The 22,889-nt window shown below is 48.4% G+C and overlaps 1 protein-coding gene across 1 annotated transcript in view; it reads right to left on the bottom strand.

The window, feature by feature from the left end:
• Positions 1–22,889, bottom strand: part of DTNB (dystrobrevin beta) — a 200,928-nt gene that overhangs the window by 17,182 nt on the left and 160,857 nt on the right. The window contains exon 18 of the mRNA XM_019470972.1: positions 875–1,034. Coding sequence (XP_019326517.1) covers positions 875–1,034 — 160 coding nt within the window. The remainder of the gene's footprint in view (positions 1–874; positions 1,035–22,889) is intronic.

The following is a 22,889-nucleotide window of genomic DNA, read 5'->3' as shown; positions in this document are numbered from 1 at the left end:
CTTCTCTTCTCTTCTCTTCTCTTCTCTTCTCTTCTCTTCTCTTCTCTTCTCTCTTCTCCATTTCTCATGTTTAGCACTTTTTTCTTGTTCTCCCCACAGGGCTGCTGCATGTCTCCAGCGGAGCGAGCAAGCCATTCTGCAGATGTGCATGCCAGCCAACCGCTCCGTCAGGAACAGCCTTCGCTGAGCTGCGCTGCAAAATTTCAGCTTCCTTTTTGCCTCATAACAAGCAGAGAGGTGAGTAGCTGTTAGCTAAATATTTCTGATAAGAGGGCTGCTTGTTTTCTTGCTTTTGGTCGTGAAACTGCTTTTTTCCTCTTGCAAATCATAGCACAGTTCAACCACCAAATTTGTAAATGCGACCAGTTTTTAATGCCTAACTGTTAAATTACTTGCAGGCGTAACTTTCTGGGATGGAAGATCCCTTCCCTGGAGGGAAGACCATCATCACAGAAATAATTTCATTAAGTTGTAAAGATTAAAACTGTGCCCCCAACCTCTTTGGTCTAGAGCACAGGAAAGGGGTTCGTAATTATTGTATCGATATTGGTGAGTTACGCTTTTGTTGTACATAGAATCATCGGATCACAGAATGGTTTGGGTGGGAAGGGACCTCTCAAGGCCATCTAGTCCAACCCCCCTGCCGTGGGCAGGGACATCTGCAACTAGAGCAGGTTGCTCAGAGCCCCGTCCAGCCTGACCTGGAATGTTTCCAGGGATGGGGCATCCACCACCTCTCTGGGCAACCTGGGCCAGTGTCTCACCACCCTCAGCATAAACAATGTCTTCCTTCTGTCTAGTCTGAATCTCCCCTCTTTTACACGAGGATGGCAGGATTAACACCAGATGTGGTTCTGCTTTGTGTGATATTCACCTTGTGTGAAAGCTTCCTGCACGTCTCCCCCGACACCTGCAAGCGAGTCCTGCGGGACGTGAGTTGGGGTAGAGCCAGCGGAGGTGGATCTGACGGGCATGGGCATGGGGTGGCTGGCTCCGTGGGTGGGCGAGGAGTGTGCCGAGCCTGCTGCTTGCGCCTGCACGGGAGACATGAGACACAGTTTCCAAATTTTTAACTTTTTTTTGGGTCAATGTCTAAAAAGAATTCTGTTTAAAAAAAAAAAAAAAAAGGATAAGGAAAGGCGCTTCACCAAAACACTCAATTTGAGTAATGTGATGCATGATCGGTAGGTGTTGTGGGAGAACCCCGCGGTGGTGGCACGCCGGGCGCAGCGCATCACGCCTTGGGCTGCAGCACCCGAGGTTGGGCTGCACGTGGTACTCACAGCTACGCTGCCTCTGGCGCAGGATCTGACCCACGGCCTCCGTACCGTGCGCTTACTGTGTCACTGGTCAAACGTCAAGTTGGAAAAAACCCCAGGAAGGCACGCAGTGACCTGCCCAGCCCTGTGCTCCAGAAGGACCCCTCAACCGCTTTGCATCTGCCCATCCTTCCCACAGGCTGCAGTGAGGAGACCCCCAGAGCTCCGCGGTGCCACTGAGGCTCTGCTGAAGGTCCATCCCCTTTTTAAATTCATTTTTATATATTTCATATATTTTTAATATATTTTATATATTTTTATTTATTACTAAAATAGTGATTTTAATTTTTTTTTTATTTTACATTTCCTTCCAGCCAAACCCACCCTGTCTCCGTTGTGCCACCCCGAGAGCCTCGCGAGCAGCTTTGCATCGCGGGTGCCGGTGCCTTCTGGAACTCCCCTACAGCTCTCCACGGATGGCGAGTGATGGTACCAAGGGTCTTTCAGGTACTGCCTATCTACTCAAAGTCTGCTGAATTTCACAGCAAATCACAAACAAATACAGAGTAATTTTTTCCCTGCGGTTTGAAGGCTCAGGGAAAACCCTTGTAATACTCACTTGGGCAAAACTCTCACTGGCTTCGAGGAAGATGCTGCCCCAGCAAAGCCTCTGGAGCACAATCCAAGGCTGGTGAGCAGGGAAAGGAGAGGGACTGACGAATGTATGAGGAGGAGATAAATATAGGAGACCACTGACATGTACTTATTGGCTCCATGTTTTCAAAAAAATAATCTCACTTAAGTACTCGGCGTGTGGTGCCAGCAGGAGAGAGAGCAAGGAGACATTCATCAAGTGATGCACCTCGCTGGGTATTTAAGGACATTTGCAGAGAGATTGGTTCCCCATCTCCCTCCTCCGGCCGTTCATGGCAGAGGGTCTGCGCAGCCCGGCCGGGCCCCTTGGCCCCGGGAGCCGCTCGCTCCCCCAGCACCCATCCTCACCACCCGAGAGGCAAAGATGCCACCCTTCCCCGGAGCATCAGCCATTATTTACGGGTGCTTTGAATGCGCACAGTACTACTTTATTGTTAATAATCTGTGGATTCTCTGCAGCCACTCGTGTCTGTCAACAACCTCTGAACCCTCTTGCTCAAACGCAAAGTTATTAGTGATCAGTTTTGTCTGGCTTTGCTAGCAAGGGTTTATGATCTGTGACCGTATTTATATTTAAGCATGGTCCCTATGCTGCCATTGATTAAAGGAAAGCTACTCATAAATAATTACACACTAAGGGCATTAAAAACCTCTGAGCAAATACCTGGTTTGTCTGTGCTGTTTGCTTTGTCGTCTTTTTTTAAGCCTGTTCATCGTTTGCTCCCTTTGACGTGCATCAGTTACCGGGGCAACCCGGCCAGTGCAGCGGTGATGCCGCGCGGTGACACCACCGGTGACATGGCCAGCACCCCGTGCAGCGGTGGCACCGCCAGCACCCAGTGCAGCCGGCCCTCGCGCTGCCGCAGGGCGCAGCATCTGTGGCCGGCACATTTTACCCGCGCTCACATCAAGCGCTGCCCTGCTGCAAGGTCCTGCTTCCCACGGGAGTACCCAGGAATGGGATGCTGGTCGGGACCGCGTGGGGATGGCTGCAGCTCCGGCTAATCCCCGTCTCCCTGCCAGCCCAAAGTTGATATTCTTACTAACACGAAAACCTAGTCATGTGTAAAATTGTCATTTTGAAACTGTATTAGTAATAGGGGGATTTAAAGAAGTGAGTAGAATGTCCTTGTGACACGGGTGTCTGCAGGGGAGAGGGCTGCAGGAGGGAAAGGACATCTTTCGAAGGTAAAATCATTAAAAAATGCACATGCCACATCAGCAACTTCACTTCCCTACACTGAAACCTCAAATAAAACCTTAAAAAAAGACCTGAAAATGCACAGAAACAGGCAGGAGTGTCTGAATTTGCATAAATTTGTGGCAAAAGATGTATGCCCACTGCTTGGCGCTCCCAGTCCGGCACGTGGGATGTAGCATGGTGAAAGCGGCAGCGTTCACCCATCCCATGGCTTCGGTTTGGAGGAACCTGCCCATTCCCTCTCTTCCTCCCAGACCAAGCGTCAGCCTTGGCAGCCGCTCAGATGGGCAAAAACAGCCCATGCATCAATTAAGACTGAAAACCAGGAGGAGACCCAGCGCCAACACCCACATCGGAGGCAGAGGCCGATGAGCTGGAGCTCTCCTTTCCCCAGGAGGGAGCTAGAGGAGGGTGGGGGAATATTTTATGTTTTGAAGCTTGTTCCCCAGGTTGCACCTCGCGTTGCGGGACCTCGGCACGCGTTCCTGTGAACCACCTGAGGCCCGCTGATGGTGAGGGATTACAAATGAAAAGCTGCCTAGAGATTTTGTTATTTGGAAAAGCAAGAGTTCAATTAACAAAATAAGACCTCACCTCTGACCTCCTCTCCCCAAAACACATTTGCCTAAACTGCGAGGGGACAGATTTTACCCTGCGTGGCAAACTCGACCCATCCCGCCCATCTCCACATCTGGCCCACGGCAGTTTTGCAGATGTGCTCGCTGCTTGGACCAAGGGGAGACCTTGAGCCCCAGAGACGCCCACGCTGGTGGGCTGGCAGTAAAAGCCGGGAGAGCAGCACCCAGACACCCTCCACGCACACGGAGACTTCAGCCCTGGGGGGAGAGTAATCTTTTTTTCACCCTCATCCATCTTTGAGACCCGCTGTCTACATTTATATTCTTAGAGTAAGTGCCCAAGCACTTGAATAATTTTTTTTTAATTTTTTTTAACCGCCGGGCACGCAGATGGGCCATGCCGATTTGCATACTGCAGCCACCGGAGCAGAGGGGCTGGGAATGCCCCCTCATCCACGCGATGATGCGGTTCCTGGAAACCGTAGTGATTTTGAGAACAGCTCGTGCGGTCACACACAGACGACGTATCTCCACAGGGAGTGGCTACAGGGCAGAGCTGCGTTTCCCTGCTGCCCCTGTCCTCATGCATGCTCACACTACCATGCTCAGCGACGCCAAGTGATGCACCCCACAGCACTCAGTAGTTGAAGGAGGATCTGAAAGTTTCCAGTTCAGTGAAGACTTGAAAATCACCTTCACAAGAAACACTGCCTGCTGGAAACACGGCTGCTGCTCAGGACCGCAGGGCTGCAGTTCCCAAGCTGCTGGTGCTCCCAGAGCTGCACTGGGACCCCAGGGGCTCCAGTAACTGCACTGGGACCCCAGGGGCTCCAGCTGCTGCACTGGGACCCCACGGGCTCCAGTAGCTGCACTGGTGGGCTGGCCCCAGCCAGCAACTCAGCACCCATCAGCCGCTCGTGCACTCCCCACCAGTGGGATGGTGGAGAGAGGTGGAAAAGCAAAAGCAAGAAAAACTCGTGGGTCGACCTGGGATGGACCTCCTAGCCAAGGAGAGATGCACCTCTCACTCCTGATCTAGAAGATGAATGAAGAAGCAACTCCTGGCCAACGCTGACACTAAAACTTCTTGTGCAGCATCTACCAAAGACAGGTGGGAAATGCCGTGGTCTGAGCTGTACCTGCACGTGCACTGCGTGTGCAAGCCTGCAGGGGCTGTTACAAGGCCCTTCAAGTTTACATCTCTAGGAGGAAAGAAAGAATCCGATCCCCTTATGGACGGTTTCTTGGGAGATCTCTCCGAGGCCGCAGTCCCCATCAGGTGGCCATATTTTTCATTAGTGGAGACGACACCTGAACAGGTCTAGAATGGGACAGGAGACCTGCACAAGCCTCTCTGGGCTGCCTGGGCTGAATGAAGAGCTGAATACCTTTGGGGATGACGACTCCTTTCTGCTCATGGCAGAACCTGACACAGACTGAGCACTGATGGAGCTTTCCCAGGCCCGTATGGAAACCAGGCATGAGGAAAAGCAGCAACCATCACTGCAGAACCTAAAACCCAGAAGTAGCGCTGACACCAGGGACGCAATGGACCGAAGCTCTGGGAGGGAAAGGAGGAAAGATTGAGTCCAAAGCAAATTTGTAATGATGCATTCACCAAATTACAAGCCAATAAATGTCGATTCAACCTCAGCAACGGCATCAGGGCATGTGTGGGGTGTTCACTGCTGCATGCAGTTTGGGTAAGACTTTCTGAACGCACTCTGCAGGTAATGATAGAGCAAAAAATACTGTTGTCTCCAGTGGGCAGATGCGCTCCCAGCGCGAGCATACACATAAACAAATACCCGCAGGAGAGGGAATAGGTGCTTTTCAGGCTCAGGGCCGCATGTGGTTCTCTAGCACCTGGTAATATCTGTTTTTGTCTAATTCCAGATAAAATAAAATAAAATAAAATAAAATAAAATATCTATTTTACATATTGATCTCTCTCTTCTTGTACTTTGTACAGCGCATGTAGTCTTAACACACTTGCGTGCTTCCCCTCTGCACTCAATGATGAGTCCTGTGGAAAAATGATGCATGTGGAAAAATGGTATATGACCTCTAATTGTGATGCATATACATACAGAAAGCAGAAATAAGAATGTATGAGCGAGCGTTTCCTAACCGTTAGCACTATTTGTACCACCCCTCAGCCCACGGCTCTCAGGCAGCGTGTTGCCTGTGGGACCCCAACGGCATCTGCAGCCACAAGGAACTCAGAGGTTGACCCAAAGGAGGATGCTTGAGGACAGGAGTCAAAGCCAAGGACACCGACGGTGACAATGAGCCTCACCAACAGCTGGGCTCACACTGCACAGCATGAAACCAGCCCTGTCCTAGAAAGCACTTTATCTACTGAGAAAGCAAGAAAGACACCTGGGGCGGACGCAGAGGAAGCAGCACAGAGCCCTGCCAGCAAAGGCAGGCACCACGCAACCCACGGGTGCTACGGTGCGGTGCCGGGGCTTGGCTCGGGGCAAAGGAAGCCATGGGAGGACACGGCGGGTGTAGCTGTGCCTCTGCAGATGAGGGAGGTGAACCGGGACGGCCCGGAGGCAGCACACGATTGCTACTGGGTACGCTCAGGGATTGCTCCCAAGGCTGAATGAGGCGGCATCGCTGGGGGGGGTGTCAATAAATCACTCTCACAACCTTCCTTCTCCAATGGCTGAAGGCAAAAGGAGTGATGGAAGGAATGAAGCAAGGTCCAATGAACACTGGAGTTGAGGTTATCCCTGTGCTTTTTGAAGCTGCTGAAGTGAGCCTGCGCTGGGGCTGTTGTTTCAGCGTCTCCGTTCCCCAGCACAGGCAATTGCTTCTGCAGCTTTGCCTGGTAAAGAGACCGGTCTACTGAGGAGCTGTGCGTGGCTCTGCTCCTCCAGGGCCACCGCCACAGAGCTCACAGGATGGAAAACTCCAGGATGCCTTTTGTAAACAGAGCAGAGGCAGATTTGAATAAGTTTGTAAACTCCTCTCTGACTCTGTTGGAGTTGCAGCCTTAGAAAATCCTAGGAATTATTGGCTTGTTGCATGTTCTTCCTGGAAACTGCACCAGGGAGGACACAGAAGATGGATTTCAATTTAGAAAAACAATGAAGGAAACCTCTGACCCAGCTCCTGAAATGTTTGGGAGCTGACTTCGATTTATTTGCCCCAGCTTATCAAGTCTTGTATACAAGAGTTCTGAGGTTTAACCTAAAAAAACCCCTTAATATTTCCTGAAGAGAAGAGGCAGAGCTCTGGCCTGTGCATCAAACCCACTTCAACGGAGGTACAGGAAGCAGTGACTGTAACAGCTTTTAGCAGGTATACAAAATGCTGTGGCACCATCGCCTCCCTCATCCCCGCAGTTTAACTGGAGGTCCCCCACCTCTCTGGTGACCTGCTGTCAAATTTTCTACAACCACCATGACAGAGGAGACTTTTAAAGGAGAATGGGATGAAAAAAGCATTGAAAAATTCAGGTTGGAAGGAGCTTCAGAGGGTGTCCACACCACCCTCCTCTTCTGAGCAAGGTCAACTTCAAAGTGCTGCTCAGGGTCTTCTTCAGCTGATCTTTGAAAATCCCCCAAAAGGGAGGTCCCACCACCCCTCTGGGCAGCCTGCTCCAGAGTTTAACCACTCTCATGGGAATTTCTTTCCCAAATCCAGCCAGAACCCCCCCAGCCAATGTGTGACCATCGCCTCTTGCTTTCTCCACGCACCTCTGGGAAGGCTCTGGCTCTGCTTTCTCCTCGGTCACCCGTTAGGAGACAGAAGATTACAGTCGGATTTCCCTTTTGCTTCCTCTTCTCCAGGCTGAACACAACCAGCTCATATGTCACCCTGACCAGAGGGTTTTCCATCTGCGTATCATGCACGTTCAATGTCTAATTCACATTTACCATGCTTTCCTTTGTCTTTACTTAAGAATGATGAAATTGCTCTTGAGCCCGGCTTCCTCACGTCAAGTATCATGGGGCTCAAGCTGAAGAGCTTTTATAATACTCACTGTAAGTAATTGGAGCTCTTCTCCATGCTGCAGGGGCTTTCTCGGAAACAAAAGCCCCTCTCTTCTCGCCCAGGTGTTCTCCCCATGTCAAGGGCCGGGGGGGGGCACACCGAACCGAGCCCCCCACAGCTGACACTGCCCATGGCTTTCTCTGCAGCTCTCTTCTTGTTCAGCCCCTCAGACCCTCTATATCCCGTTTTCAAATAACATTGACACCACGCCGCTTGAATGGGCAGAGTAACCTCTGCTGATGTTATCGCATGTACCGTGACCACAAAATATTGTGTAGCAGGGAAGAAAAAACATGCTTTCTGCATATTTCACCAAAAAAACGTCAAGTAGGAAATCAACTTATTCTTTCCACGGATGTATAGGTCATCCGTCTAGCCTACATCATCTGTGTTTAAAATTTCATGCATATATACAACCCAAAAGCCGCAGTGCCCTTGCATTCCTCCGCTCATTTTGGGGCTGAGCCAACTCAACAAATAGCATCGAGGAGCCTGGAAACAACGAGCCGAGACGCTCCTTGCGCCGAGGTTAATTTTGTTTAGAAACATCTTGAAATATTGGGGAAATTTATGAGTCCTGACGAGTGCAAATACTTTACTATACAGAATATGATGGAGTACCGCAGGCAGGTTGGGCAGACAGCAATCCTCGGCCAACGACCATTCAAATAAACCAACAAACCCAGAAGTATTTAACGATGAGGAATAAATGACAGAAACATAGCAGATGTCGGACAAGTTGGTTTTGCTGAAAACAGGCCTTGCCAAATAGCACTTGATTTCCTTCCTTGAGAAGATTATGAGTTTTATTGACGAGGATAATTACAGAGAAATAATATCCTTCATAAGGCATTTGATTTAGTAACGTGTGACTTTCTGATGAAAAAAGCGAGCAGCAGGCAGCAGCAGCAAAGCGCACTCTGCACAGATTAAGCAACAGATGACTGTCAAAAAATGCACCACCAAAGGGCACGTCCCATCGAAGGTGGTTTGGGTTTGGTCTTCAGAGCAAAGCGTCGCCCAAGTCCTGCCTGACTCTTCTGCCACAGCCACATGCTACGCATCTGCTCCTCCACCCTGACCACTTGCTGGCATCACTTTCCCCATTTTTTTGCAGTTTTCATGCACACTTCAATATGTTCTGCCTGTCCCCGCTGCTGGAGCAAGAACGAGCAGTTTGCGTTCATAGACATCCCCAACGTGGACAGGGAGCACCTCTTCCATTAGAGTCTATCGTAGAACCAACGTGCTGGAAAGCTACAGAAAACTGGGCAACTATTGCCACTGAAGTAACAAAAGTAACTTGTGTTTATTGTAATTTCAGGTACTTTTTCTGCAGTCAAGAGTCATGGAAGCTGCTGTTTACAAAGGTGAGGTGCAGGGAAAGGACGTTATTTGCCGACGCAGAAATGAACAGAATCATAAGAAAATGTAGCTGTAAGAAAATACCTCGTCCATCCCTGTGCACCACAGCTGGATCCGTTCTTCATAATCCCCTCCTGACAGATGTTTATCCGACATGCTCTTAAAAACCTCTTCATTCAGATTTTCCTAAAGTCTAAATGAAACTCCTAAATGAAATTTTCAGCAAGTGGAGCCTGCAGCGCGGCCCAGCCCCGCGGGGCAAGGACAGCAGCTCTTCCCTCCTCTGTGCAGCGATCTTTTCTGTGTCTGAAGCCTTCCAAACCTGCTCTCAGTCCTCTCTTCTCCAGGTAAACAACTCTGGTCCCTCAGCCCTGCCGGGTGAGCCAGCGGTTCAGCCAAGACAATCTTCCTCACCGACCTCCTCGGGACTTGCTGCATCTTTTTGGAGAGCTGGAGCCCAGAGCTGGACCTCCTGTTTCAGGTGGGACCACAGCATGGGTCGATGGAGTAGGGGGCTGGTTTGTGGGTCTAGTGAACCCCAAAGTCATCTCTAGTTTGGGTTTTTTTTTTTTTTTTAATACCATGAGAGCATTGACTCATGTTTGCTTTGTGATCCACCACGGCCCCAGGTGCTTCTCTGTGGAATGGCTGTCCTTCCAGTTGCTTCATATTTCATATTTGCTTAGCTGATTTTCCCGCATACATACTGCATACGTTCCTTCATACATACTGAAATCCAATTTTTTTTTTTTTTCCCTCCAAATATTCCTGCAATTTTTTCAGGATAATTTTGAATTCTCATCCCCTTCTCTAAAGCCCCAGCAATCTCCTCCTGCTTGATGTCAAGAGCAAATCCAAGTCCCTTGCAGGAAGGCTGAATAGTAATTAATTCAGGACAGAAATAATGAACTATAGAGGAATTTCAATTTACACGTCTTTCTATTTTAACAGAAACCCCTTGACAACTGATCTTGGAGAAAACTTTCCCAACCAAATTTATAACTGCTTTGCATGAGGCTGATCTAGCCTACGCTGCTCCAGCTCTATGGGAGGAAAATAGGAGTTTGCTCTGGAGTAGGTCTGCAAAGGAGAACTACAAAGGGGATGCTCACTGTTTGCTGCTTTTTCCTAATACCCATTTATTTGAATTGCTTTAACCTGTGATAAAAATTGGAATGCTGTTAAGCCGGTTTGGTGTAAGACCGTTTGGTCTTGTCCTTACAGCTTTCGCAGAGGAATCAGGTAGGTGCTAGAAGCACGAGGATGCAAGTGCACAACAACTGCTGCAGCTTGCAGGTACCAAATCCTATTTTCCTGGGACACCACCGGAGCCGTCCTCCCTGTTCCTGCTCCGCAGCCCCTCGTGCAATTGAATATCACGACTGCAGTCACCGAGGCTGTAATCTCCCTGCAAGGTATTTCTCCAGAATTTGGGTCTCTATTGCCATTTGCAGTTTTCCTTTTTACTAGTAATTTAAAAATTATTTATGTTAACCAGAAACGGAGGAGAAAAATCCTTTCAGTGCTGCAAATGAAACTATTGCTGTTGCTGCCTGAATAATTCCAGCTCAGTCGAAGCGTGTGCTAAAAATAATTCAACCCCCTCTCCGCAAATATTCTTTGAGGAAAACATTTAAAACAGAAAATAAGGTCACTAAATCAGACCCCCACCAATCAGTCCTGTTGACCTTATTCTTGTAGGAAAATTGAATTTTACTGTCCTCCGTGGCACATCAGCCAGGGCTATCGGCTCCAACAGGCCTCACGCTGCCTGCTGCTCTTCTCCAAGAACAATCACGTCAAGGAATACAAAAAAGGCTTATTAGTCGGGTAGGCTAATAACCTTTCTGAAGCGTTAACAAAATCCCCTGACTAAAGCCTAACGCAGGGCTGTTTTCATGGCAACGGAGGGAGAGAGGTGCGATGCCCGCTCCCCCGGATCCCCCGGTCCCCCCCAGTTCCCCCGGTCCAGGGAGCAGCCGGCTCGCCTGGACAAGGACCTCCATCCCGCTGCAGCCAGTTTGAACACATCACGCTCCTGATTTGCAGAGGCACACGCTGCTCTGAAACACGGCGCGAGAGAAGTGCTCTGCACGGACAGAGTGTGTTGCTGGCACCCCGACACCTACCTATGCACCTCTCTGTATAAAATAAACATATATATTTATATAGAGAGGGCTCGTGTGGGCGTGCATGGGGGAATGCATTACAAATACACAAACACCAACCTCTGAACCAAGGCTGCTCTGTTTTGGATCCCCGCCGATGCTGGGCTTTTCAGCGATGCCAACCCAGCGATGCTAACTGTCTAACCCAGCGGTGCAGTGCAGAGGCCAGGCAGAGTCGATGGGATTATTAGACAGCACATTGCCCACTGCACCGAAAGGTTTGCATTTAATTGTTCAAAAAATCACATAATTAGATTATATACACAAACCCTCCCAGCAATACTGTGTGGGCTGTGAGACAGGCAATCTGGCAGGGAGGCTGAGCGTGCCGGGGGGGCACGCAGAGGGGAGGAGAGGGGGCCAAGACTGCGCACGGAGCAGCCTTTGTTGTTAAATCTCAGTCTTAATTAACAGCTAGTTTGCTTGGGAAGAAGGTGGCTCTCCCCTCCTGACCGCAGCTCCAGCCCTTGCTGCAGGTGAGAGCCGTGCACCGGGCTGGGGGCTGCGGACAGGCTGGCGTACCGCCGTCCGCCCGACCGCCGCGTCGCAGAGACCGAGACCACCGGGCTGCAACACAGCTACGATCGTAAGTGCTAAATTAAAACCGCTTCACCGGAGTCCCCGCTTCCCATCCCAAGGGCAGGGCCCCATGGCAATCGCCTCCGTCCAGGCAGTGCCCCAGGAGCCGGCAGAGCCTCCAGCGGAGGGAGCAGCTAATCCTGCGGCAGCTGGGCAGGACTCAGCGCATCCTTCTGTCAAACTGGGAGACATCTAGCTTCAGCGTTATTTCCGCTGCTGTTCTGGCAACCGTCTTGTATTACTCAGCTCTTTTTACAATTTGATTTTTCAGCTTTAATTCTATCCTTCAGGGCAGCTATTTTATGCAACTTCGGTCACTGCTTTGGGAGGTGAGTATTTTCAAACCGTTTACCCATGGAACCTGGGGAGCTGCTTCGCGGCGCTGCTGAACGCGACGGCCGCACAGGCAGCCCTGCCTCCCCCCTGCACATCAGGCAGGGCGAGTCGTGTAGCAGAGCCATGCACACTCCTTGCAGAATTAAACACCGTGTCTTACAAAGGAGAAGAGCGATGAGGACGGTTCTCCATGGATTATGATAGAGAAAAGGGGGAGAAAGAAGAGAAAGCTCCACTTGACTTTTCCATTGGTCAGATTTAGAAGAATCCATGTTTTCCAGCAGTTACCACTGAGCAACCAAATCCTTCTTTTATTGGTACAATAAAGCAGAAGATGTGATCAGTATTGGCAGCTCCTGCCTTTTTCACAGCAGTTACTGTCCTGAAGATGCCCTCCCTATGCTTTGCTGTCATTTGGCTCTTTCTGGAAAGAAAAAGAAGGAAAAAAAAAAAGGGGGGGGGGGGGGGAAGCCTTCTGCTGCCCGGCTGCCGAGAAGCCCAGCCGCAGCTCCGAGACCCCCACAGAAACAGGTCTGCTCCGGCCCCAGCTCCGCCAAGTGCGAGATAGCTGTTTGAACCCCTCCATTCATGAAATGTTGTTTGTTTTCATTCCTCTCTATCCCCCCAGCTGTGGGATATAGAGCAGGGATCAGGAAACAATAAAATCTTGGTTACCACACAGAATGCCTCCTTTTTCCTAGCTCCTTTCAAAGCCTGACATTTTTGCTTTCATCCGCCATTTCCACAGTTATGGGGCATGTGCTGCCTCCCCTTCCAGCGGGGCCTCATGTGGGGATCCCGTAACTGCACTCAATATGTACCAGATTGCTCCCCTCCCCAGCATCATCCAGCGCCGCCGCCCACCCCGCCGCCCTGCGCTCTCACTTGCAGCAGTTCCCAGGACTCCTACGGTTTCAATTCCCATCCGACTCCCTGACCGACTTGTGTTACAAAGGCTAAAAGCAAGTGTTATCTTTCAAAATTATCCGCGTTTTGTCTTCAGGCTTCTCAGTTGGCCCTTTTATCCCTTTAACTCCTCAGCATCACTAACGTGGCTGGAAAGGTTTCCACCGCGTCTCCGGAGGCGAGCAGAGCTGCTCCCGTGCAGGAGGGGTGGAGGAACCTCCCCAGGCCCCGTCCTGCAGCACCAGCCCTGGGGGGGATCTGCACGGGGTCAGAGCGAAATGTCTCAATTCCGGCAGCATCCAGACCAACCACTGGAGCCGCTGTCTCTGCAAAAAAATCCACCGGGACTTCTGTTCTGCAGACATTACTAGAGGACACGTGAAGTCCCTTGGGCCCAATTTCCCTACTGTTAAAAAACCAGCTAGACAAGTTCGCCCAAGCTGAGAAGGCAGATCTGCACTACCAGAAGTACGAAGGCAATCTGTAACTCTGACTTTCAGCATGGTTATACCATGGCAGCAGCGTAACAAGAGTATACCCATGACTGCCGTTCAGACATGGGAGAGAAGCCATCTCCCCTGGAACACATTAAAAGCTTGTATTGGGAACTCGTGCTCAACAAAGCAGGTCGTTGAGAGCACACCTCTTGCAGCTCTGGCTCCACACCGATCTCTCCACGAACATGTAACCCGATCAAAATGTCTCTCGTCATTTGTGGCTACCTATGAGCAAGTGGCCACCGACCAGCCCAACCGCTCCAATACACTGTGTCACCGCCAAGCAGCAGGAGGGGACAAGTCTGGAGGCTACAATAATCAGCATGTTATAGCACAACACTCATCTCTGACGTCTTGCTTCCCAAGATCAAGTTCCTTCTCCCTCCACACAAGCAGAACTGCTCTGAAGGAGAGAGAAGTATTGCTTGTGGTGGTTCTTGGGCAGGATACAGGTACTATGACGATGGAAGCCACCCAATTAAAGAGCTTACGGGATAAGAACCAGAACTAATGGGTCTCTGAACAGATCCAGCTTTTAAAGTCACTGACGAAATTCTTCCTTGGTAATAAGAGCATGAAGCTAAAAAGACAGTATATAAACAAGTTCACACATGAGCTTCTAAGCAGGCAAGGGCATGCGACTTGCGAGAAAGTTGGACAGGAACCACAGCTCTGTCTAAATGCATGACAGATATTGACAACAAAGAAGTACCTTTGTAATCCTGGATGAGCTGTGCTCCCTTTTCACAGACCAGAAAAAAAGCCTTCCAAAGCTTGCAGCTTCTGGGAGCCACACTAGACAAAAAGATACACATCTAGAAGCATAAGCTTAAACACCACATCCAAAGGATAAAGGCGTTTTGGTTGGCCTGATGTGATAACCATTGCCAAAGACACAACAAAGGGAAAGATAAGGGAAACAAGCATGTGAGAAGCTGAAAAGATGGATTGTCGACTTGTGACCATGAGAGAGAAGCCTGAAATCTTCAAGCCAGAACACAGAGTCGTTAGATGATGCTCAGCAAATGAACTACCAAGGAATCTGCCCCAGGCACCATGCAATAACAGGCTACAGGAGATAAACCTGGTATTTGGTTTTGTTCTCTGAAACAGTTGTCAGCACAGGTCAACTAGCAAGGCAGGGTTGTGATTTGTGGCTCTGTATCGCCATAAAAGTGAGAAGAAAATGGGTTCTGCTGAAAGACAACCTGCAGGCTGGAGGATGCAAGAGGAATTCCTCAGGGATTCATCTATTTAATATTCTAATTACGTGCACAAAAATAACTGCACTCTAATGAAACTTCCTGATGACATAAAGGTTAGGATGAATCATTAATACAGAGGCAGAGCAGAATATTACACATGAACCGGAGGCTCAGAAGAATAGAAACGGCGTGGGGTACACTCACGCACAACAGAGCAAGGGTTTCTGATGCCTGGGCATACGGGTGCCCACAGGATGGCAACTAGTGACTAGTTACCAGGCAAGTATGAGTTACTAGTTACTAATGCCAAGACAAGCACCAGTTACCAGGACAGTGTAGTCACGTAAGTAGCCCCGGGGCACACTCTGAAGGTACTGCCATTAATGCGTCCTCACCTCATTCTTTGGTCCACAATACCGACGAGACACCCTGCAGAACAACGCCTGCGATCCGGTTAGTCCTGTTCCAGAAAGAGGAATTTGAAATGGAAAAGGAGAAAATGGGGGGAGACACAAACTCTGTTTTCCATCTTAGCAAAAGTAAAAATATTATTGCTACCTAAGGACAACAGCGTGGTGAAAACTCAGATATAAAAACTTTAAAAGTCCTTTGGGTATCCGAAAGTATTAGTCCAAAGAAGAAGCAAAAACCCCCCAGAAACTGTGGTTAACAAGACGGTAGAAACCGATGGCGCTACAGAGGATTTGTGGGCTTGGCATCTTAAAATCCAACTTTTTCCCGTTTAGGAAAGGTGAAGAACGTAAAGAGAAAAAGATGTGTGTGGGTGGTAGCACATCTTAAATATTTTTCCTTTAGATATATTGTTAACCCAGAACTCCAGAATCTCAAATGCAACGGATCCGTGGATCACAGATATGGACGAGGAGCGCTAATGGAATTAAAATGAGGGAGCAGGATGAGCTCTTCTTTAAGCACCTACCCGCAAAGCGCAGAAGTGAAGTTGTGTGGTTTTGGAGGATCTAAATTCGAGATGGGTCTGCAAGAGTTCCCCCAGGAACCGTGCTAGTGTTTAGAAAGGCTAGAAATCACAGTTTTCTTCCACAAAGTGCACCATACCCAACACTTGGACTTCAGGATGGTGGACAAAGATGAAATAATTGATGCTGGGGAAACTTCTTGTTGTTCTGGGACCAGATTTTGACTTGATTACAGCACAGTATTTCAGTATTCAGCACACTGTTCTCTGAAGATACTTACTTTTAAAGGCAGCAGGCTGGATAACTTGAACCTAAGAGTCCCTGAAGAGTTGCTTGAAGAGCTTTTTTGGCCTACTGATACCCATTTTTAATAAATCTTGAAGTAACAGGCAAATTCCAGATGGTATATTCGCATTTTCCTGGATAGTATTAAAAAGAAAAAGCCGAACGATTGGGTAGCTAAGACCAGTTAGCCTAATGTTAAAAACAGGTACATTCACAGGATGAAAATACGGAATATCAGAAATGTTTAATCTAGCAAGGAAAGGTAAAATCAAAACCAGCTGAAGCCAGATACGTACATCCTGGAATGGAGATGACATGTTTTTCAACAACGTGTTTTTCAACAACGTGTGATGCAGCACTGGGATAGCCCCTCACTACAAGAAAGACGTCGAGGTGCTGGAGCGTGTCCAGAGAAGGGCAACGAGGCTGGTGAGGGGTCTGGAGAACAAGTCTGATGAGGAGCGGCTGAGGGAACTGGGGTTGTTTAGCCTGCAGAAAAGGAGGCTGAAGGGAGACCTTATTGCTGTCTATGACTACCTGAAAAGAGTGTGCAGAGAAAATGGAGGCAGACTCTTTTTTCAGATGCACTGAGAAAGGACAAAAGGCAATGGACACATGCAGGCTGCCCAGGGAAGTGGTGGAGTCCCCATCCCTGGAGGTATTTAAAAGACGTGTAGATGAGGCGCTTAGGGACATGGTTTAGTGGGCATGGTGGTGTTGGGTTGACGGTTGGACTCGATGATCTTAGAGGTCTTTTCCAACCTCAATGATTCTATGATTCTATGATTCTATGATAACTTGCAATGCAAACCAACGGATCCTTTGTATTGTCATGTTTTCACAACAACATCAGAGACATTTCTGGCTAAACAATTTAATACAGAATGGAATTTCACTGGATTCAAAACCTGAGTTAACCAAGTGAAATGTCCTATGATAAAAAGGATGTCAGACTAGCTGGTCAAATGGTCACTCGCCTTCATAGAATCATAGAATCATTGAGGTTGGAAAAGACCTCTAAGATCATCGAGTCCAACCATCGACCCAACACCACCATGCCCACTAAACCATGTCCCTAAGTGCCTCATCTACACAACTTCAGGAGTCCATGACCTGCTCAGATGGACATCTGGACTTTTGGGCAAGAAACTCAAGTGACAAGAGGGAGCCTGTAAAGGTCCGTGCCAGTCTGAGAAGAAAGCCAAGAGATAACACCATCAACCCTTCCCTGAGGAGCCCTGTTACACAGTATAGCCAGAGAGCCATTGGTATTCTGGATGGGGACGTCAGGGACCCCTGTGCACCGAAAAGCTGTGCCCATCCTCTGCCTCCCCGGGGGTTTGCATAGCTCAGGGCTGGCTCTGGTACAGTGCAGCTGTGCAGGTGGTCACCCATCCTGGTGAGCATGGGCTTGGAAAGGGGAGAGCTCAATGTGCAAGCAAACTCCAATCTCCCACATTTTTTATGTCACATATTGCCTATCGTCTAATCCTTAGGAGCAGGTGTAGTACATTAACCTAAGAGCACCATGAAATCTCTATGTGCAACATAATTTTGACATTTCTGAATATTTGAGAACCTTTGCTATGCAAATGTAAATGTCTCCTGAACATAAACGTACTCACTGAAAAGTGAAGTTCCTAGCCTTGGGGATTTTTTTAAACAAAAAAACATTTTCTACATTTAGACAACACAAACTTTTTGGAGGAGTGCATAAAAAACAGGGGTAGGGGAACAGTAGTCTTCCCAAGGAATTGAAACATTTCAGTCACTTAAAAAAGGCTGCTTTGAGCAAAAACCACCTGCTTCATGGAAAAGATAAATGACAAAAATGCATTAACAGAATATTGTTACATTCAAAAGAGAAAATGGTTTCTTACAGTACCATGCAATTACTGAAAATCTGATTTCTCTGAGCTTGCAACTCTTGTGTTATTCAATAAAGCTTGAAGGAAGCCATCCAGAAAGGAGACTCCTCAATAAAGCTTGAAGGACATCATCCAGAAAGGAGACTCCTCAATAAAGCTTGAAGGATGCCATCCAGAAAGGAGACTCCTCAAGTCAAAACTATTCTTTTAGACCCAGTGAACCCCTACATTTGCTTCATGGTTTGGATCAGACTTTATCTGACCAGTCCTGACAACAGCATGAGATGCTCCATATTTAAGAGCAATACATCTCTCCAGGAAGGCATGTTCCTCTTGATGCATGCAAGGTGCCCAACCACGAGAATGCTGTTCCTCCCGGGCTATTTGTTATACTGCACTTATTTTATATATTACTCACTACAGAGTAATGCTATGTTGAGTCAACAGATGAATTTGCCATAGGTGAAGAAGTCCAAAGCTGGGTTCCCAGCCTCCCTGACACATTGCTCCTGCCCATCCTCGCTGCAGAAGGTGCACGCCAAGCCCCATGGAAGAGGAGCCAGCAACGTGCCTTCGCAGCAAAGGCCAACCACCTCCTGGGGTGTGTTAGCAGTCAGCGGAGCCAGGGAAGGGAGCCGTCATCCCTGCTCAGCACGTGTGGTTGGAGCAACCTGCTCCAGCTGGACCAGCTCCGGGCAGGAGGTTGGACTGGGTCCTCCAGGGATCCCTCCCACCTACAGGAGAATCATCCAGAGATCTTCAGAGCCAGCTCATGAGTGAAGAGGAAGGACCATTAGCAATTTGTAACAGGGATTGCCACTTGCCAGGAGGACTCTGTAACTGCTACAAGTCATGGGGTGTAAATGCTCGTAAAGGGACCTACAGCGGCCGTCGGGTGAAGGAGGAGAACAGTAATTCTGGTTCCAAATTGAGCCCTTGAGACTTTACTGACGTATGCAGAGGAAAAAAGGTATAGTGTCGTCCCAGGGGGAGACTGATGTGGGGTGGTGATGGAAACGATTACTAACTGCATCTGAATTAATTAAAGATACGGCTTCAGATGCTGAAAGGGAGAAAACACTGGATGGATTTACAAGGTTGTTCATCTGTTGTTTAAATCTGTGGCTGTCATGTCAGAGAGGAAGTGTAAAAGCAACGGAGCACTCAAGGTTTTTTGCAGGACCTTAAAAAACGTGGCTCAAGGTTTGGCAAAAAGGAGAGGAAGCCAATCAAGACAGAATGTGGGCGAGGACAGAAAACTCGGGAAAATATTTAAATTCTTCATGGCTTCCATCATTTCCTGGAACACTCTCCCAATATTTTATGCAGTCCTCAAGGACACTGGAGACTGCGCTTGGGAAGTTCTGCGTTGGTGCCGAACACTGCCAAGGCAGGTGTTGCTGCAGCCTAACCTGCTGCCAAAACAGCACAGTCCTGTGTTGTGCCATGGAAATGGCTGAAACAGGCATGATTAATTTAGAAATACAGGCTGTAGCCACACATACATGTTCCAGTGCTGGCCCTGAAACAGAGGCACTCGGGCCAGCACGAGCATGGAGTGCATGAAGGCTATGCAATATGCTGCTTGCAGGGCAGGGACTAGGAGCTGCCTGGAATGTGAAAAAAATAATGCATTATTCACGAGAGAGATGAGCACTCAGTCTGCAACCAGCAGCGTTGACAAACTGCAGAGACTCTCCAGGAGCTGAATTGGGAAGGTTACTATGCCTACTTGGGCTCAAACAGTCAAGACATGAAATAATGAAGTGTGACCCCCTTTGGCTAGCTGTCCCTAGCTGAAATCTGTGAACAGTCCTCAAATCTTACCTTCTGGGGCTTTACATGAAGCTTTATGCAATGAAAACTGCAAGAAGTTAACACTGCTGGAGTAGCCACAGAGTCTCCGTGCTGCTTCGCGTAACTGAAGCAGAGTCATCGGTATCAGGGTCTGGAGATGAGTTCTACAGAGTCCACGAATGGCGACTAGGAGAAACCACGTGCTCCTTTGGTGTTCCCAAGAACCGCGCACAAAGTTTTTGCTTTTTCATCCACTCTTCCTTTGAGAAACTTTTACATGCCGAAAATCAAGAGAGAGATGAAAACTACTTGTCAATGGACTAAGAATAGAAACTATGCTGAGCGCTGGGGGAGGCAGGGCTTTTTGTGAAGTCTAGTTTCGCTTGGCGGGGCCGACCTCTTGAGGTCATGCTGAAGTCAACAGTGGGAGGGACAGCATCCTCCAGAAAGTGATTCAGAGCAGGAGGCTGGTCCAGCCTCTCTGGCTTGCTCTTCAGAGGACCACTGACTGCAGAGAGTCATGAACACCAGCTTCATCAGCTAAACTTAGTGGCTGGGAATACAGCTGGTGTTCTTCGAGAAGCACTGGCATGATGCTGCGAGAAATGTGGAAATTCCCAACTTCCATGGTTTCTGGTGGTTTCAGCGTTTGTGCTGAGCTGTGTCTGAAGTCGGATGCTGAACCTCCTCTGAGGTTCTCCCTGAGCTTCTTCCAGTCTAAAGACCTAAATCCTCACAGACTCACGCTCTGGGTCATTTTCAGTTGTGAAAACGGGTATAGATGGCAAAATATTATTCCCCTCTTCCAGTTAAAATGAATTAGACATGCTCACAGTGCTCTTATCCCTGGGTAATGAGAACACAGTGAGGACCTGCATTTCTCCAATACGTGGACAGGGAATGGGCTGCACTGAGACCAAACTACAAATATTACATAAAAGGATAAAGGGCCTAGAAATTGCCAGATGCTGCGCTGCGCTGGTTTTAGCTGCAATAGAGTTAATTTTCTTCACAGTAGCTGGTATGGGGCTGTGTTTTGGATTTGTGCTGGAAATAGTGTTGATAACACAGGGGTGTTTTAGTTACTGCTGAGCAGTGCTGACACACAGTCAAGGCCTTTTCTGCCTCTCACCCCACCCCACCAGCGAGCAGGCTGGGGGGGCACAAGGGGCGGGGAGGGGACACAGCCGGGACAGCTGACCCCAACTGACCCAAGGGATATCCCACACCATATGACGTCGTGCTCAGCATATAAAGCTGGGGGAGAAGAAGGAAGCGGGGGATGTTTGGAACGATGGCGTTTGTCTTCCCAAGTCACCATTATGCGTGGTGGAGCCCTGCTTTCCTGGAGATGACTGAACACCTGCCTGCCCATGGGAAGTAGTGAATGAATTCCTTGTTCTGCTTTGCTTGCGTGCGCGGCTTTTGCTTTACCTATTAAACTGTCTTTATCTCAACCCACGAGTTTTCTCACTTTTACCCTTAGATTCTGTCCCCCATCCCATGTGAGGGGAGTGAGCGAGCGGCTGGGGGGGGCTTAGTTGCTGGCTGGGGCTAAACCACAACATACGCATCAGTCCTAAGCTCCCTCTCCTGCAATGCCTCAGGTCGTTCAACCACCCGGGAACGTTCCGCAGATACTACAGGTGAGGCTCCTGTGGTCCAGCACAAGGACTCGCTCTGAAGGCACATGAGCAGAACCATGAATTGCTCCATGCCAAGGAGCTCAGCAGGGAGAGGATCCTACAGCGTCCAGACACTGCCACTGCAATGGCCGAGGGCACTGAGCTCTCTTCCAGGCTCTTTTTATTCTGTCTTGTTCCTAGAGAAAGATTTGTCCCTTTTCTCTCTACTGTCCATTTCCTAATGCTCCTCCTGAAAGACAAGTGTCAAACGTGGAGCTTACGTGTCACAAAACCATAAGGAAACCTCTCTGGCCACGAACTCTCCCAGAAAACATTACTTTCATGAAGATAGTGACCATGACAAAAAATGAACTAGCCTAAAACCCCACGCGTTCGGGTCCCGTGCAGTGCCACTGAAGCCAATACCATCAGATTCACTCTTCGAGCGAGACGCTGCTCGAGTCTCTGCCTTCTCCTTCAAAGCCAGGTAAGTTTGCTAAATGGTGGCGATGTATCTATACAGCTGATATACGCAGCCAAGGCGCTAAAAAGAAAGATTATTAGGAAGATGTATCTTTCACTGACCACAGACTAGCATGATAAATACATCCTTAACAAGGATACAGAAATGCAGATTTTACTCTCAATAAACTTAAATCTAACCACTGAATAATAAAAAAACGTACACAGTTTTATTTCTGTATCTAAACATTTTCTCTGAAAAACTGTAAAGTGGTTAAAATAGATTAAAAGATAAATGAAGTGTTTGATGAGAAGGATACAATACAATGAGGAACACAGTTTAAGGAAAGCATATCTCCTTGCTAATGTAACATTATGAATTTCTGTAGAAACTGATCAAAGTACACTTTTTAAACCCATTTCAGGAAGACTGATTATGAACAAATATTTATTTTGGAACTGAGAAAAATTGCTGTGCTACGATGAAATTTGTAGTTTTTTGGATAAATATATCTATGCTTTGTGCAGAAAATGGAAGGCTTACAGTGCCCTTAACTAGTCATTTCCACACTCTTTGAAGCCACGGTCTTATAAATTTTCATAGGTAAGTAGCAGTTGGTTACTTAGCAACTTTCACTACTTTTCTGAAGTGTGCTACCTATAAAATTCTCAGGAAAATTTGTCATCCTTTTTTAACATACTTGGCTCTTTAAAGAAGCAATAACAAATGCAGATCAGTTGCCTGTAAGGCTTGTCGCGCAAGGATGCTGCAAATACTTTACAAATGAATAACCGCATCCATTTGAGTAATCAAATGATCTGCGTGTGAAGTTACTCCTCGGTGTATGCCTCCACAGGCAATGGCCTACACAAAGACCAGAAAAGTGTAAGATGACATAGGAAAGAGCCAGTGAAGCTGCTTAGTCACTGAGCCTGCAGTACGAACCTCATTTCTCCTCCTCCTCCCCCCCACCCAGCAATATTAGTGATGCTCAGAGGCTTGGTAAGTGCAGCCACGCTGGCCGCCCCACTTAGGGCAGGCAGCATCCCCAAACGAAGAAGAGATGATGGTTACTTACCTACTGAAAGTGCCACTTTGGGAGGCTGGCTCTCGGGGTGGGCGTTTAGGCACCTCTCGTGCACGAGACGGGAGGAATC

Source organism: Aptenodytes forsteri, unplaced genomic scaffold (genome assembly GCF_000699145.1).
Source record: "Aptenodytes forsteri isolate BGI_AS27 unplaced genomic scaffold, ASM69914v1 Scaffold192, whole genome shotgun sequence".
NCBI lineage: Eukaryota > Metazoa > Chordata > Aves > Sphenisciformes > Spheniscidae > Aptenodytes > Aptenodytes forsteri.
The sequence above is the reverse complement of the archived record's forward strand: the minus strand, read 5'-3'. Positions and strand labels throughout refer to the sequence as shown.